The 17,983-nt window shown below is 42.3% G+C and overlaps 1 protein-coding gene and 1 long non-coding RNA gene across 3 annotated transcripts in view; both read left to right on the forward strand.

Moving 5' to 3' along the window:
- The window catches only part of LOC121870609 (calponin-3-like), a 44,588-nt gene extending 30,976 nt beyond the window's left edge, over positions 1-13,612 (forward strand). The window contains exons 3-6 of one of the 2 annotated variants that reach the window (XM_042372446.1): positions 6,466-6,498; positions 8,638-8,824; positions 9,510-9,632; positions 11,708-13,612. In XM_042372446.1, the coding sequence (XP_042228380.1) occupies positions 6,466-6,498; positions 8,638-8,824; positions 9,510-9,632; positions 11,708-11,721 (357 nt within the window). In that variant the 3' untranslated portion in view covers positions 11,722-13,612. The remainder of the gene's footprint in view (positions 1-6,465; positions 6,499-8,637; positions 8,825-9,509; positions 9,633-11,707) is intronic. The other variant, XM_042372448.1, reaches the window with a different exon arrangement.
- LOC121870610 lies at positions 7,432-8,382 on the forward strand. The gene is made up of 3 exons (XR_006089734.1): positions 7,432-7,464; positions 8,208-8,297; positions 8,334-8,382. It is a non-coding gene; the product is annotated as an uncharacterized LOC121870610 (long non-coding RNA).
- Positions 13,613-17,983: the final 4,371 nt, after the last annotated feature.

A 17,983-nucleotide genomic window follows, 5' to 3' on the forward strand; every position in this document is an offset into this window, starting at 1 on the left:
CAATGTGTTTTTGCTCGTAACAAGGCTAATAAAGTACTTGGGTTCATACAAAGGAGTGTTAGTTACAAGACTAGGGAGGTCATCCTAAAACTGTATCTTGCTCTTGAGACCACACCTGGATTACGCAGTTCAGTTCTGGTCACCGTATTACAGAATGGATATAGAATCCTTGGAAAGAATTCAGAGGAGAATGACAAGACTAATCCCTGGCATTAGGAACCTTGAGTATAGAGACAGGTTAAAGCATCTTAATTTGCACTCCCTTGAGAGACGTAGAGCAAAGGGCGACCTGATAGAGGTGTATAAGTGGAAGGCAGAGCTAAACAAAGGGGACATTACAAAGGTACTCAAACTATCCAATCAGGAGCGAACCCGTAACAATGGTTTTAAATTAGACAAATTTAGATTTAGGCGTGAAATAGGTAAACACTGGTTTGGAAACAGAGTAGTGGATGAATGGAACAAGTTACCAAATATCATCATTAACTCGAATACGCTGAATAGCTTCAAACATAGGTTGGATGCTTATATGAGCAACAGGGGTTGGGTGTAAACGGGACTGCCCAGTATGGGCCAATAGGCCCGCTGCAGTTTCCTCCATTCTTATGTTCTTATGAGTGAGGTGTGATCCCAGGCCTTCCTATCGTAGACGGATTAACATATCGCTGGTTGTTGTTGGGTCTCACGGGCAGTTCTCACTGGGTAACTGGGACCTCACTGTGTGAAGGTTAACTTGGGTACGACTCGGCTGTTACTGTTGAGTTGTTCTCACTGACTTAAGCACTGTTCACCACTGTTCACCTCTGTTCAACACTGGTTCTATTCCTTTCCTAAATGAAATTGTAACTTCTGGCGAGAACTTGTTGATATTCCGGTGGGGGGGGGATTCATGAGGGAGTTGGCATGGGCCAACATAACAGTTGACCTGGCTGCTCCCAGAGGAGCGCCAGGTACGTCTTGACCCTTCAGTGGTCAAGGATGAAGCTTGTGTTCAGGCAGGCGAGTCACAAAACACACACACACACACACACAGGTGAGTCACAACACACACACACCCGGGCGAGTCACAACACACACACACACACACACACCCGGGCAGAGTCACACACACACACACACACACACACACACACACACACACACACACACACACCGGGCAGTCACAACACACACACACACACACCCAAGCGAGTCACAACACACACACACACCCGGGCGAGTCACACACACACACACACAGTCACACACACACACACACACACACCCGGGCACACACACACACACACACACCCGGGCAGTCACAACACACACACACACATGTCTGCAACACACACACACACACACACACACACACACACAGTGAGTCCAACACACACACACACACCCGGGCAGTCACAGCTCCAACACACACACACACACCCGGGCGAGTCCACACACACACACACACACACACACACACACACACCCGGGCGAGTCGCACACACACACACACACACACACACACACACCCGGGCAGTCGCACACACACACACACACACACACACACCCGGGCACACACACACACACACACCCCGAGTCGCACACACACACACACACACCCGGCACACACACACACACACGACACACACACACACCCGCACACACACACACACACACACACACACCCCAGTCCACACACACACACACACACACACACACACAACTCACCACACACAGAGTCGCACACACACACACACACCCCAGGTCACACACACACACACACACCAGGCACAACACACACACACACACACACCCCAGAGTCACACACACACACACAACACACACACACACACACCCCACACACACACACACACACACACACAGTACACACACACACACACACACACACGGGCTACACACACACACACACACCCGGGCAGTACACACACACACACACACACACACACACACACACACCTGAGTCGCACACACACACACACACACACACACACACACACACACACACACCCGGGCACACACACACACACACACACACACACCCGGGCGGTCGCCACACACACACACACACACACACACACACACACCCGGGCGAGTCCACACACACACACACACACACCCGGGCGAGTCCAACACACACACACACAGAGTCCACACACACACACACACACACACACACACACACCCGGGCGAGTCGCAACACACACACACACACACCTGGCAGTCAACACACACACACACACACCCGGGCGAGTCCACACACACACACACAGAGTCACACACACAAACACACACACACCCTGACGCACACACACACACACACACACACAGGCGAGTCGCAACACACGGGGCTTGACGAAGACAGGATCATGAGGTTGAATTAGGTTCAGTTTGGTAATATTAAGTTTGGTTAAGTTGGTTAATGTTCAGGTGAAATATGTCAACATGTTTAATCTTCATGTGATGCAAGGTTGTGTTAAAGATAATTAGGACTGAAACCACGGAATACGATATTTTAGGGACATGTATTAATTTCTCCCTGTCCAGGATATCAAACCCGAATCCTACACCACCTTAGTGAGACATAACCAAAATAGATCTTACGGCTTTTCATCCCGGGAATAGAAAGGCTCATTACTATCCACCACACAGCAATCCTTCGTCCTGGGAAATAGTCAAAATCCTACCCAAGACTCGTGTTTGTATCTCACTAGAGTGTGTGTGATTGTAACCGTTAATATAAAAGCTTTAATATAGTTGTCTTTTTTATGGTTCATCTAATTTGGAGTTGGAGTCGGAGTTAATCTATTCATTAGAAGTTGTTAAAGACGATATGAATTTAGGAGAAAGTGGCGCGTCAGATGTAAACAATGACAACTGAGCCTTACTTACCCCGGTTGGTAGTGCAGCCTCGTGCTGACCCGACTCCGCCACTTGTACACAACATCCTGTAGAGTCAACACCTTGTATACACTCCTGTGCTCATATTTATGCTGATCCAAACGCTTACTCACCTCTTACAGTTTCTTGGGTCCTTAACACATTCCTGCAGGTTGTCGTGAGGTGGTAATGTATTGTATCAGTGTACAGTAACTGAAAATCACAACAGGAAAATCTTCAATGTTGTTAATGTATTAAAACTGTTTTGGGGAAATTTTTTGTGCTTCATTTTCTGGACATATAGATTGCTTTATTATTATTATTATTGTTACTATTATTATTTATTATTATTCTTGTAATATTGTTATAATACTAATGTTATTAATATAATTATTATTAGTAGTAGCAGAGATAGAGAGAATCGGGGTGAAAGAGGTTATCAGTGTCATCTTTATTAACCCCCAGGTACCTCATAATTGGTTCGAGGTCAAAGGTCGTCCTGTCTGTAACCTTGTTATTGGAGGTGTGCGCGTGTATGTAATAATGCAGTATTGTTATAACCCAAATGTGAAAGGAAGACGTATTTTAGGGAAGCGTAGATGTGTGTGATTAAGGTAGGCGTGTAAGGGGGAAGGTAGACTTATCAAGGTGACCAGAAGCTGCGTCACCGTCCTCCAAACACATTTTACTGCCGAGATCACGAGCACTGAAAGAGTCATAATATTTAATAGTTGTTGTGTGGTGTATTGATTTACTTCGATTACGTGCTTAAAACACTCTGGTTACTGAAGCACTGAGATACGTAAGGAGATAATAATGATAACAGCAGCAGTACGTTAGGAGGGTCTAACCTTCTTTCAGACGAACCTCGTGAATTTGATGTCGGGTAGTTGATTGTGCAGGTGAACCCATCCATCCAACCATACTTAATTAACAGCAGTGGATATATTTTGTTCTTGTCTTGGTGGTCATTACGTGTTAATTGCAGTGGATGTTCTTGTCTTGGTGGTCATTACGTGTTAATTGTTGTTGTTATTAAGGTTTTTGTTTTGATTGTCATTAGATCTTGATTTGATTATTGTTAGCTCTTGTTTTGATTTTTTCATATACATAAATCCGACGTAATGGGTGAAAGGACACATGTCATCGTTGCTTTTTCCATACATACACGTAAATAGATACAGTAATTAGCTTCGTAGATTCATGTATTTATTCAGAAAACTCATCAGACAAGTTCCCATTGCTTCAGCACACAAACACAGGGCAGGTAAAGACGATTTTTTTTCTATTATGTGTCGTTGTGTTTATGGGTCACGGGTTGCCATAACGTCGTCCCAGTTAGCGGCCAGCCAGTGAGTCATACGTGTGGCGACGGGGAGGGGGAATCCTAGTCGTCACGAAATCATATTTGGGAGATAATTACGGTTTCATTCATTGTACTACACTGATACTTACATTTATTATGTCATAATTATAAGTGTCAGTCTGAGTAAGGAAGTAATAGCCGTGTTGGAACGGTGATGAGAAGATTATAATGTTTTTACTGTTGGTAGCGTCAGTCTGGGTTCTCCTGAAATTCGAAAATGAACTAAATAAAGTAAACCAAGTGTAAGAACTTAACCTAACCTCGGATATATTTCTTATTTGAATAATATGAATAGAAGTTTCACATCAAGGATTTAGTATGGAAATATTAGGAAAAAATATTGAACACATGTGAGCTGTAGGTCATGTACAATTATTGTTGCCGATTTGAAAATTTACAACGAAAACATAAAAAACTTTGATATGAAACTCCCAATTATATGCACAAGTAAGAAACGTACCACGAAGATACGATCAGTAAAGACTAATAGAGACATTTTTATTTAGGTTGTTTAGTTTGTTTTCGCTCTTCCGGGGCCCAACTCTGACCCTATCTCGGGGTTATAAACTTATATTATGTAAACAAAGTCGCCATTGATACATGAGAAAGTTAAGACTGCGAGTAAAAGTGTGCATAAATATCTGTTAAACTTGACATATATATTATTCTGTGTCTCGGCTTGGTGGCAGTGCCTTTCACCTCACCTGCCCTCTGACCTGCACAGCTGCGAGTGTGTGACCTGAGCAGCCTTGGTCCCCCCCTGCTCCGTCCCCACCCTGGAGAAACGCGGCTGTTATGCTAATTGATACTACCAGCTGACCTGCTTGATGTTGTATTTGGTTTTGTTGACTTACCTGGGGTCTGGAACAACTGGGTGGAGATGTGATGCCCTAAAGAACAATTACCTATGGAGTGAAGGTGTGAGGAGGGAACAGGTGTGGGGCAGGGAGGGAGGGGGGGGATGTAGCAAGGGTCCCTGTAGCCAAATGGCGCTCTTACCACCTCCTTATGCAACCACCTGCCATCTGTCGTGTTTTCCATCTAGTTCTTTTACACCTATGGTTTGTGTCACCTGTTTGTACCACCTATACACTGCCAAGTACTGTTAGTGCCACCATCAACCTGCCACCAGCTGTTAGTGCCACCCTCATCCTACCACCAGCTGTTAGTGCCACCACCATCCTGCCACCAGCTGTTAGTGCCACCACCATCCTGCCACCAGCTGTTAGTGCCACCACCATCCTGCCACCAGCTGTTAGTGCCACCACCTGCCACCAGCTGTTAGTGCCACCACCATCCTGCCACCAGCTGTTAGTGCCACCCTCATCCTACCACCAGCTGTTAGTACCACCACCATCCTGCTACCACCATCCTGCTACCAGCTGTTAGTGCCACCATCATCCTGCCACCAACTGTTAGTACCACCATCATCCTGCCACCAGCTGTTAGTGCCACCATCATCTTGCCACCAACTGTTAGTACCACCATCATCCTACTACCAGCTGTTAGTGCCACCATCATTCTGCCAAACTGTTAGTGCCACCATTATCCTGCCACCAGCTGTTAGTGCCACCATCATCTTGCCACCAACTGTTAGTACCACCATCATCCTACTACCAGCTGTTTGTGCCACCGTCATCCTGCCACTAACTGTTAGTGCCACATTCATCCTGCCACTAACTGTTAGTGCCACCATCATCTTGCCACCAACTGTTAGTACCACCATCATCCTACCACCAGCTGTTTGTGCCACCGTCATCCTGCCACTAACTGTTAGTGCCTCATTCATCCTGCCACCAACTGTTAGTGCCACATTCATCCTGCCACTAACTGTTAGTGCCACATTCATCCTGCCACTAACTGTTAGTGCCACCATCATCCTGCCACCAACTGTTAGTGCCACATTCATCCTGCCACCAACTGTTAAAGCCACCATCACCCTGCCACCAACTGTTAGTACCACATTCATCCTGCCACCAACTGTTAGTGCCACCAACTGTTATAACTATGGTGTATTAATGTTTATATTTGACACAAGATAGAAAGTACAGTACGTACCTGGAGTTAATGACCTTGTATTGACCTCTAGTAGTAACCTGTATTTGTTTTATTACTCCAGTGAGACCGTGTCAGGTTAATACGACTTGTTGATGATTTTTGTTTTGTTTTAACGTTGACTTACGGTAAAGGAAAAACATTAACATTGATTTATTTTCTTTCAGGTTGTGGACTGTCTGTATGGCCTGGGAGGACTTGTGAGTATTACTAGTAATTACTGTGTTGTGTTGAAGGATCATACTTATCTCTCAACCCCCTTGACTCTAGTGAATTAAACTACAGTATTGTGTAAATTATCTTTTAACCATTGAGTATGATAACTAAAGGCGTTTATTGCAGTGATTTAAGACCTTAAGTTCGGTATTTTAGTTCAGTGGGTTAAGTTAATCTAGTCCAATGAAAATCAAGTTTCTGGCAGAAGTTGACTATTTCTTGAAGATTTTTGAGGATTATTCTGCTGCAACAACTACTGAAGTACTCGGTTTGTCATGAAGGAGTTACACAGTTCTTTAATTATTATTCATAGAATTTTCGGAAGACAGTGTTGTGAGAGCTGTGTGAGGGTACAGTGTTGTTGTGAGAGCTGTGTGAGGGTACAGTGTTGTTGTGAGAGCTGTGTGAGGGTACAGTGTTGTTGTGAGAGCTGTGTGAGAGCAGTGTGCAGAGAGTGTTGTTGTGAGGGGCTGTGTGAGGGTGTTGTTGTGAGGGCTACAGGTTGTTGTGAGAGCTGTGTGAGGGTAACTGTGTGAGGGCACAGTGTTGTGAGAGCTGTGTGAGGGTACAGTTGTTGTGAGAGCTGTGTGAGGGCAGTGTTGTTGTGAGAGCTGTGTGAGGGCACAGCGTTGTTGTGAGAGCTGTTGTGAGGGTGTGACAGTGTTAGAGAGCTGTGTGAGGGTACAGTGTGTTGTGAGAGCTGTGTGAGGGTACAGTGTTGTTGTGAGAGCTGTGTGAGGAGAGAGCTGTGTGACAGGTTGTTGTGACAGCGTTGTTGTGAGAGCTGTGTGAGGGTACAGTGTTGTTGTGAGAGCTGTGTGAGGGTACAGTGTTGTGGAGCTGTGTGAGGGTACAGTGTTGTTGTGAGAGCTAGTGTGAGGGACAGTGTTGTTGGAGAGCTGTGTGAGCAGAGGGCACAGTGTTGTTGTGAGAGCTGTGTGAGGGTACAGGTTGTTGTGAGAGCTGTGTGAGGGTACAGTGTTGTTGTGAGAGCTGTGGAGGGTGTGAGGGTACAGTGTTGTTGTGAGAGCTGTGTGAGGGTACAGTGTTGTTGTGGAGAGCTGTGTGAGGGCACAGTGTTGTTGTGAGAGCTGTGTGAGGGTACAGTGTTGTTGTGAGACAGTGTTGTTGTGGGAGAGCTGTGTGAGGGTACAGTGTTGTTGTGTGAGAGCTGTGTGAGGGTACAGTGTTGTTGTGAGAGCTGTGTGAGGGTGTTGCAGTGTTGTTGTGAGAGCTGTGTGAGCTGTGTGGGTGCAGTGTTGTTGTGAGAGCTGTGTGAGGGTACAGTGTTGTTGTGAGAGCTGTGTGAGGGTACAGTGTTGTTGTGAGAGCTGTGTGAGGGTACAGTGTTGTTGTGAGAGCTGTGTGAGGGTACAGTGTTGTTGTGAGAGCTGTGTGAGGGTACAGTGTAGAGAGCTGTGAGGGCACAGTGTGTGAGAGCTGTGTGAGGCACAGTGTTGAGAGCTGTGTGAGGGTGAGTTGTTGAGAGAGGGTGTGAGGGTACAGTGTTGTTGTGAGAGCTGTGTGAGGGTACAGTGTTGTTGTGGAGAGCTGTGTGAGGGCACAGTGTTGTTGTGGAGAGCTGTGTGAGGGGCACAGTGTTGTTGTGGAGAGCTGTGAGGAGGGTACAGTGTTGCTGTGTGAGCTGTTGTGAGAGCTGTGTGAGGGACAGTGTTTGTTGTGAAGGGTACAGTGTTGTTGTGAGAGCTGTGTGAGGGTACAGTGTTGTTGTGAGAGCTGTGTGAGGGTACAGTGTTGTTGTGAGAGCTGTGTGAGGGTACAGGTGTGTACAGTGTTGAGAGCTGTGTGAGGGGTACAGTGTTGTTGTGAGAGCTGTGTGAGGGTACAGTGTTGTTGTGAGAGCTGTGTGAGGGCACAGTGTTGTTGTGAGAGCAGTGTTGTTGTGTGGAGAGCTGTGTGAGGGTACAGTGTTGTTGTGAGAGCTGTGTGAGGGTACAGTGTTGTTGTGAGAGCTGTGTGAGGGTACAGTGTTGTTGTGAGAGCTGTGTGAGGGTACAGTGTTGTTGTGAGAGCTGTGTGAGGGTACAGTGTTGTTGTGAGAGCTGTGTGAGGGTACAATGTTGTTGTGAGAGCTGTGTAATGGTACAGTGTTTTTCCCTTAGGCTCAAAAACGAAGCTTTGACGGTCCAGTTATTGGTGTTAAAGTTGCCATGGAGAACAAGAGGAACTTTTCCCAGGAGAAGCTAAAGGAATCGAATAAGATCATTGGTCTACAGTATGGAAGTAACAAAGGAGCATCACAGGCGGGCATGACAGCATATGGTACTGGACGACAAATTATCCCTGGAGGTTAGTGTTTTTGTGAGGTTCTGTACTGGATAGGTAGTTTGAGAAAATTTTGTTTGGCATTGTGGTATATAGTATAGTATACAGGAGGGTGATTCAGCAAAGAGACCATTAAATTGGAGGATGAAATCCTTGGATAATTATCCAATGATTTCATCCTCCATTTTAATGTATTCTTTGCTGAATCACCCTATTTAAATCATTCTTATCACCTTCCTACAATATTGTACAGGATGCGGTACTGTACAGTATATACGGTGTATAAATATTAAGCACAATTATTGTACAATACAGTACAGTACATAGTCTTCCTTACTACCGTGATTATATTTTGCAGTGATATTGACACTTCTCAATTTTTAGTTTATATAATTTTGATGAGAATATTCACTACGTACATTTTCTTGTGTTGTATAGTGCACTGTAGGCTAATGAACTGTACAGTACATAAGAGAAATACTGACATCAGTGCTGGGAGAAGTGTTAGTGTGACCTATATTTTAATTGTTTCATTGGGTGTGTCGTATATTTTGAGGTCAAACAGGCCCAGTGTATTACACTTGTTGATTTATGAATTTAATTAGAATGGATTTTATTATGAGAACTATACGGTACAGTACAGGTACTTGGTATTTCAGCTCAGAGTTTATAACAAGCACATTAGTTTCAAATAATGGTGATCTTGCAGAGGCCCAAAAGCAGGTGACTACAGATGGTCAAAAAATCATTGGACTGCAATCTGGGAGCAACAAGGGAGCATCTCAATCTGGTATGACGCCCTACGGAGCTCCCCGCCAAATCATCCCTGATGGTAGGCTGAACTAATTTTACTGTTCCTTTATATTGTACACTCTGAATTTGTTGATATTTTTAGAATCTTTATATAGAATGTGTTTTGTTTTTAATATAAACATGTGTAGGTTTTTCCAATTGCTTATAAATGCATTGACACTATGCAATAGATTGAAGTAGAAGTTTTTAAGTCTATTTGTGTGGTTGACTAACAACTCCCCTAATGTGATTGGTATATAGATATTGTACCATATAGTAAGCTGAAAACATGATAATGGGTCACCTTCAGCATTTTAAACCTTGTCAAGTGTACACAAGGGAGAGAACAGATGTAGAGAAAAATGAAGTAGTTTACCCTGAAGGGAAAGCACCAAGACAGAAAACATGAATCTAAGGCAGACTCATGTGGAGGTCAGTACCGTATGTGGGTTGTTTTGTGGTAAGAGTTTATGTGTGTGATTGAGGCCAACTCCTCTCTCACTTACCACATGTCTCTATCCTTGAAATGTGGTTGTAACAATAAGGCTCTTAAAGTCCCTAGCCTTAAAGTCCCCTTTCTTCCTACACCGTCAGTTCTTACCTTTTCATTCCTTCAAATTCCCTTATATTGTACACTTCAAGTTCTGTCTGAGTGCAGATAAAAGATCAAGAAAGCCTGCTCCTTTAATCAATCTTCCTGTTCGCCACCTATAAATGTTTTTTTTATAATTCGTTACACTATTCCCGCCATACTTAAGACATTTTCTTCTTCAAGTATAACACTTTTTCCCTTTGCAGTACCTGTAATACACATTTTCTTCAGTTGTTCTGTCGCACATTCCCTGTCATCATTAGTCATGTACAGTACCATGTCATCTGTACCTCCTGACTTACCGTTTATGTGTCTTTTAGTTTAAGTCTTGGTTCCTCTCTTGTTATGTCCTCTCTACACTTGGGAATCTTTTCTCTCCTAATACAGTATATAGGCTGTGAAGGTTTTTATTTCTTTTCATTAGTCAGATGCCCTTTAAGAATTGATAATTATAGTATTGTGTCCACAACCTAGGATTGAAAGCATTAAGAAATTAGACAGCGAGAGTGAGTCTTATAGGAAGTCACACACACTTTCATTTTCCAGTTCTTATAATCCAGTAATACGTTATTTTGCAGGTCATCACCACAGGAATCGTGAGTGAAAAGTTTACTGCTCCCTAGGAAGCACAAATATGAATGAGACAACAATAGTGGTGTGAAGTGTTTCTGGACTGGTGCAGTGATTAATTTCGAGTATTCTCTCTCCTGACATGGTCATCTGTGTCCATAAATCTTCCCTGTAACAGTACATCGGTGCTACAGATTCTCTTGGCCAGTTCATCCTCAACTGCTATCAACAGTTTATAGAAATTATGGTTGACAAACACAACACACTTTGTGTTTCAAGTTACTGGATACTATCACAGGTTGCATGAGGGGATATAAGTAAGGTATACTGTACTGTATAATAGGAAGCCTAAATACCATAATTTAACCAGCAGTGGACCATGAAACTGACGATTCATACTACAGATAAGTGATTCCAATAATCGACTGCATTTTATGGTTGATTTTATTGCTAGTTATCAGCTGTGTGTGTAATTTTGATAGACGAGAAATAGATCAGAATTAGTAGTCATTGTAGAGTAAGCATATTTTCAGCTCTGGGCTTGATGATATTGCATAGAATAGAAAAAAATTACCTCTTCTCTGTGTTGAAGTGAGAATGATTTAAAGATTGTGTGATAATCATACAGTCTTAAGAACATGTCACAGTAACCACAGGCAGTCAATCAGTAAGAGAAGCCTCGCCTACATCCTTCATGCAACTGTCTTCTTGTGTTTGATTGCTGTTTGCTTTAAGAGTCATTGAAGGTTAACAAATTCCCTGGGTGGACCTCATGATGTTACAGCTTGTGTGCCGCTTATGATTGCAGTTTTTCCAGATTGATAGCCTCCCCCCCTAAAAGAAACTCAGCCTTCCCTGACCCATACTGTACCAGCATAGCTACATATGGAGTGTTACATGTAAACATTTGCCTTGTAAACTTAGGTTCTAAATAAGGTCCTCTTGCGTTACAGATCACGAGCGGTAGAGTGGGGTCAAGTCCCTGTCTAGCAGACCCACCATGCATCCCCTAGAACACTGGTGTCTTTAAAAAAAAAATTATCTTCTTTTTCTTCTTCTTTTTCTTGACACTGCTATTTATCTGTTGAGATCATGGATGCGCTTCTATTAAAACACTGAAGACTCATTTTCAAGCTCATTGTCTTCCTTACCTTAGCTAGCATCATTCTGAATTTGCTTACATCACTGTTACACTTGGCATCCAAACATATGTTGTCATGATTTTATTTAAAGTTATCTCAACAGTCAGAACTAAGAAATATTTTAACTGACAAATTCAGAAATGATTGTAAAATATTTTAGAAATGCATATATTTTGCTGAGCTCTATTTTTATATGAAGCAAATTACTTTCAGAGTTTTTTGTCACCACAAATAAACTGATTCTGGACAACATTTATGTAAATGTTTACTTTAGTCTCAAGAAAGTTTTAGTGTCTTGGAGAATTGAAGTACTGTACTGTAAATCATATCCTAGATGATTTATTTTCATCTGTTAGTGAATGAAATAAAAAAACTTGTATGTTAAAGAGACAAGATATTTAACATAAAAACTAAGTCACAAATAAAAGATTCCCTGAGAAATAATTTATTGTATTCATCACTGAACAAAATCTTCTGATAAATGTATTAATTATGTCATTTACAGTAAAACTTCACTTTTCTCTTCCTGTTATTATCATTAATAATTATTGTAATTATAATTTCCTATTAAGAATACTGTAATTGTACTGTATATTACATATGTACATTTTTTTTGCCTGGCCAATCTAACTCAATGTCACGGATCATCAATTTTTCTGCTAAAGTCGAAGATTTTTTCAACGTCTTGTACTGTATTTCTTTTGCTTGGATTTCTCGCCACAGACTATTGACAATGCTGAATTAAAACCTGATTAATTTTTAGAATACTACCTGTACCACAGATTAGAATGTGTGCTTATCACATGTTTGGTGTGTGGTAATGTATGATACCTCCTTTACCTTTTGCTTTGACATTCTTTGCATCATTTTATTTTATATCAATATTTTTTCTTCATTTTAGATCTGCTCTAATACAAGGAAAAGCTCAAAATAACATTACCCTGAAGACTGAGGCAATGGAGTATGTGCTGCAAAGAAATAGATTGTGTTTTTTGTTTTGACATTTTCAATGCTATCGTGTATTTAAGTTCAAGTCCGTGCATTGTTTAAAATCCCAATGAATTATTATAGTGTTCATACAGTTCAGCAAGAAGTGATGAGTTGCATTTACTGTATAAAGTCGTGTTAAGAGAGCCAACTATTTAATCATCCAAAACAGGTTGTCCTGGTCATCATCCATAATACTGTGCTGCTCTTGTCATCTTTCTTAATCCATAAACTTACACAATGTTGGTGATTTTGTTGGAATTTTTAACAATGTAAGAATAATTTTTTATGCTGTTAGAGTCCATTCATAAAGAAATGTGTACTTTTTTTTTTTATCCATCCTTAATCCTACATACTGTACTCTTCCATTTTAAGTTGCATTTCTCACTTCCATTTTAAGTTGCATTTTTCATCTTGCCTTGCATTTGTGATTCCCTGAATTTTTTTTTTTTAATTGCAGCCAAAATATCAAATGCATACTGACTGTAGATAAACCCATACTGAGTATATTTTCGATATTACTGTATATGCAATTGTCTTCTTATCATCAGCATTATGCTCTTCCTTTTGGTTAGAAGGGATTCATCACATTTTAATGAACATAATATTAATTGATAGTGATAAGTAAGTTTGAAGAGTCCTCTATTGTAAGTTTTTTTTTATGTCCTAAAATTTTACTAATTAATGTTAAGTGTTTTTACTGTGGTTCTCAATAAACATTTGGCTGGTTTTAAGCTTTTATTCACCTTGATGCCTTATGACCTTCTCTTCCACACATCTTGGGACAAACACATTTCACTGGGCATTGATCAAGCTGTGTTTGTACGACCAAAGCACAATACTACAGAATCGCCTATAATCCACCATTTCTTACCAAATGCTCTCCAGTAGGTAACTTGTGTACCTGACCAGGACAGCTAAATCAACTACCAGGAGAAGGGTAGAGCCACTGAGGATACTATACTGACCTGACAAACTCCCCAGTGCTACACAGACCATAGGTGGAGGTAGAGTTTAAATGCTAATGAAAGTCTTGGCAAATGCTCAGGACCTTTATTGTAGGATTGATGTCAGTGATGTTCCTCTTAGATAAGTCAAAGAAGAAACGATGCCCCTGACTCCCCTGAGGTCAGCGACTAATAGTATAGAGGTTGTGTAAGACTACTGTACTTTGGTGGTCATGAATGATAATATACTGTACTGTATTGTATTCATATTGGAATATCCTGTTTTACTTTTATGATGTTTTACGATGGGTTATAGGCAGGACTCGTGGTGAGGCGGAACAAACCAGTAGTTCATGCCGATTGTTAGCCTTTTTTATGACACAGTACATTAATGTTGTTAAAAAATTCAAACCAAACCTGTAACAAAGCCTCAAAAAATTACATAACAGATTAGGTATTATAAAAGAAATATGCCAGCAATGCATGGAAGCTGTTGTACTGTACAATTTTATATATATGTAAGTACTTAAGCCTGTAACTCGCAGTACGGTATTACTGAAATTACTTTTACTTTACTTTTACTTTATCCTCTTTGCCACTGATTGGCTCGTTAGCTGCTTGGGCCTTTGGTCATGTCTCTTGATACGCACTGTTGCCAGATACTGGGCATGCACTGGTTCCTGAATATATTCGAACCTGCTCCAGTGTTGGTCAAGTTTGGCCTTGAATGAGCTCACACTCACTGCTGTCACAATGCTCTCCAGCAGATGGTTCCAAGAGTTCACAATTCTCACTCCGAAAAAATTTGCCCTCGCAGTTTTCTGGACTTTCAATCAATTGACAATCTTGAGTATACCTCAGGGACCAGACGGGAAGCACTTCACTCTTGAAGATTGTGACGAGTGACAGACCATCCAGATATATAAACGACTTTCTTATAAAACCTACTAGTTTCATTGCCTGATGCACCTTCTCACAATGGCCCGAGAATTTAAGTTCATTATCGATATACACACCCAGGTCCTTTTCACATTTGGTCTCATTAATGCAGTTTCTTTGTCTGTTAGGACATGTGATACGCCTCCTTATTATTGGTGCGACCCAGGTGCATGCTTTTGCACTTCATGACTGTATAATATGGACACAAAGTAGTACCTTAAGCTGTGTATACTCATATTACCCCATTAATTATGTATAGTAAAGTATTACAGAACATGTATTAATCCTATGTAATATTTCCATTTATTATGCACCATGTTATGTATGTGAATTATCATATTTACATAGGTATTCAGCTTGTGAATGCTGGCATCTGTACATGCCAGTGCGGAGTGATACAGAGAGTTGAGATCACTAGTCCTTATGGTGTGGAAGCCAGTTTCTTTGTTCCTCTGTATATATCTCCCGTACAAGAATAAGAACCTATTTTCAAGATAAGTGTTTGCGTATACCCTCAGTAGTGTAGAACATTTTGGGGGTATCAAAGAAAAACATAGATGGTGCAGTGAGATTTCTCAGTGAGATTCAGAGTGAATTCAGCCTTCCCGCTGGACTGTGTTAATGGCGTCTCGTCTTCAGCTTCGCCAAGGATTTACAGCCAGACTACAAGCCTCAGGACTTACAGTGTTGTGAAGTGCTATGCTGTGTACAGTGCTGTGCTGTGAAGTGAAGTGTTCTGTGAAGTGCTGTGTTTTGTATTTAATCAGAATTGTCTGTGCAAACTGCAGTCAGATGACTGAGGGAGCTGCCCAGCAGTACAACCCTCCTGCCTACTGTCATTGGGTGACTGAGCAGCGAGCAAACTTCGGTTCGACTTGCGCCCAGCTGCCTCTACGTCTGGCAGCGCGCCAAGCCTCCCGGCAACGAGCCATACACACACACTCCCACTCACAGGCCCACTTTATTAAATTTTTGTGTATTACTTTAGACTTCTGTAATTCTGTGCATAGATTACGAGGGGTTGACCCGGTCTCTTGCACAGATAGAGTACAGAAGCTGCCGGCATGTCTCACAGGGATCAAAATGATACCTTGGACGATGGGGTTATGAGTTTAAGTTTGGGAGATCTCTCCCCACCCACACTCAGGCCCCACGCTCCCCACAGTGACAACGCCCAATCACCCACAGAATCTCCTCGTTCGTCGCGAGCAAGCTCTCCTGCGGTGCCTGTGTCCACAGATCTCCTTCAACTGATTAAGTGGATGGAAACTTCTCGACGCCAGGACTATGTTGCAAGGAGAGAAGAGGAAGAAATTCGGTACAGAGAGTCTGAAAGACGACGCCACGAAGATGAACAAAGACGCACAGAACTAGAAGATATACGTAGAAGTGAGGATGACCTGAGAAGAAGAGAGGATCAAGCCAGATTTGAAGTCTTGATTTCCCTGTTAGCCTCCCCACAACGATCTACTGTACAAGTTTCTTCTGCTTCTACTAATGCTGATACGACTAGAGGTACTGGTACCTCATCTCCCAGAGTCGGTTCAACAATTCCTCAAAAGGCTGCAGCACAAACGCCTCCCTCTCTGAAGTCTGACGCTTCTTATCAGATATTTCGGGAATGGCGTCGACGTTGGCAAGACTATGCAACAATGGTTGACCTGTCAAGTTTACCACAGCCTAAACAGATGATACAGCTTCGTATGTGCTTGTCCTTAGAGACACAACGTACTCTCGAGCACACACTTCAAGTGCCTCCTACGACAACTCTGACTGTAGAGGCCGTGCTTGACAAGTTACAGGAACATGTTAAGGGACAGCGCAACGAAGCACTTAGAAGAAGAGAACTCCTCCAATGTAAGCAGCTTGATGGAGAATCTTTTGATGCATTTTTTGTAAGACTGAAAAGATGTTCAGAGGAAGTTGATGTTTGTCCTGGAAATTCTTAAGTTTGTGAAGAGACACAACTCAAGACAATCATTTTAACGGGTATTCGAGATGAAGAGCTAGTTCAGCGTCTCATTTCACTTGACCCCACTTCCTCCCTTCAAGAACAAAATGTCGAGCGTACGAGGCCGCCAGGTGTGCGACTTCAGCTTTACGTTCACAACCTGACCAGGTGAGGGCGGTGTCTTCCTACAGAAAGGGTAAGAAGCAGCATGGTAACCCCACCCCTCACCCTCCAGCTACACCTTCAGCAGCAGCTTTGTGTAACAGCTGCACGAGACAGCATGATGCCTCCCAGTGCCCAGCTGCTCAAAGCGTGTGCAGAAGTTGCGACCGTCAGGGTCACTGGGCTTGCACAGTCAAGTGCCCTGCTAAGCAAAGTTCAGTGCAAAAATCTGGGGGGGCTTACAGTGTCCCCCCCCCCCACCAAAAAAAATCCCCCAGCTGGATGGGGCTCGCTGTGCTCGCCATGTTCCCCACCCACATCTTTTGATATTCCTGGATCCGCCCCTGTGTTCACCAAAGACATTAAAATGGATTCTGACTGACAACTCTAATTTCTGCTCGAGAATGTTTCTAATACCATTTCTGCCTATTAAGGTGTGTATAATGGATAAAGAGGCATTATATATAGAACTATAAAATGTGTAACGTGTAACCTGCTCTGGTATTCACCTTCCACAACAATAATAGGGAAATTATTGAAGTGGTGCTGCTAAGGTCATGTTTGTTTTCCTCTCGTCTTTTGCTAGGCTCTTGTTCCATCATTTATTAACGTAAATATAAACAGATAAGACAAACTCGGTAATCATGAGTCTAGGAAATGTGTATGTCTTTACTACACCCAAATATATGAGCAACTATTGTTTCGTTAAACAAATATTGTCTCAATAAACTTCAAACACACCCACACACACAGGTTAAAAAAATTGTCGATCAACAAAAAATAATTTGCTAAAGCATTTTGGGACGTATGAGAACTTAAGTACGGCCCCAAACTACCCAATTATGATTATTACTCGTCCAAAATATCCCACTCAGTAGTTACGGTAGTTTGCTGACAATGGGTGGCACTCATTACCTCACGCCCACTGGCTCAACTCAGTCGTGGACGGAAAGAGGACGATGGCTGATATATCTTTTTGGAAGGTAAGGTTATGTTTAAGGAAGGTAAAGTAAGGAAGCTAAACTCCCTTTAATTTGCGTGTATTTTTCAGTGCCGCCGTTCGCTACGTTATCTAGCGTTGACCGACATAACTAAGGCATT

Source organism: Homarus americanus, unplaced genomic scaffold (genome assembly GCF_018991925.1).
Source record: "Homarus americanus isolate GMGI-L3 unplaced genomic scaffold, GMGI_Hamer_2.0 scaffold56333, whole genome shotgun sequence".
Taxonomy (NCBI): domain Eukaryota; kingdom Metazoa; phylum Arthropoda; class Malacostraca; order Decapoda; family Nephropidae; genus Homarus; species Homarus americanus.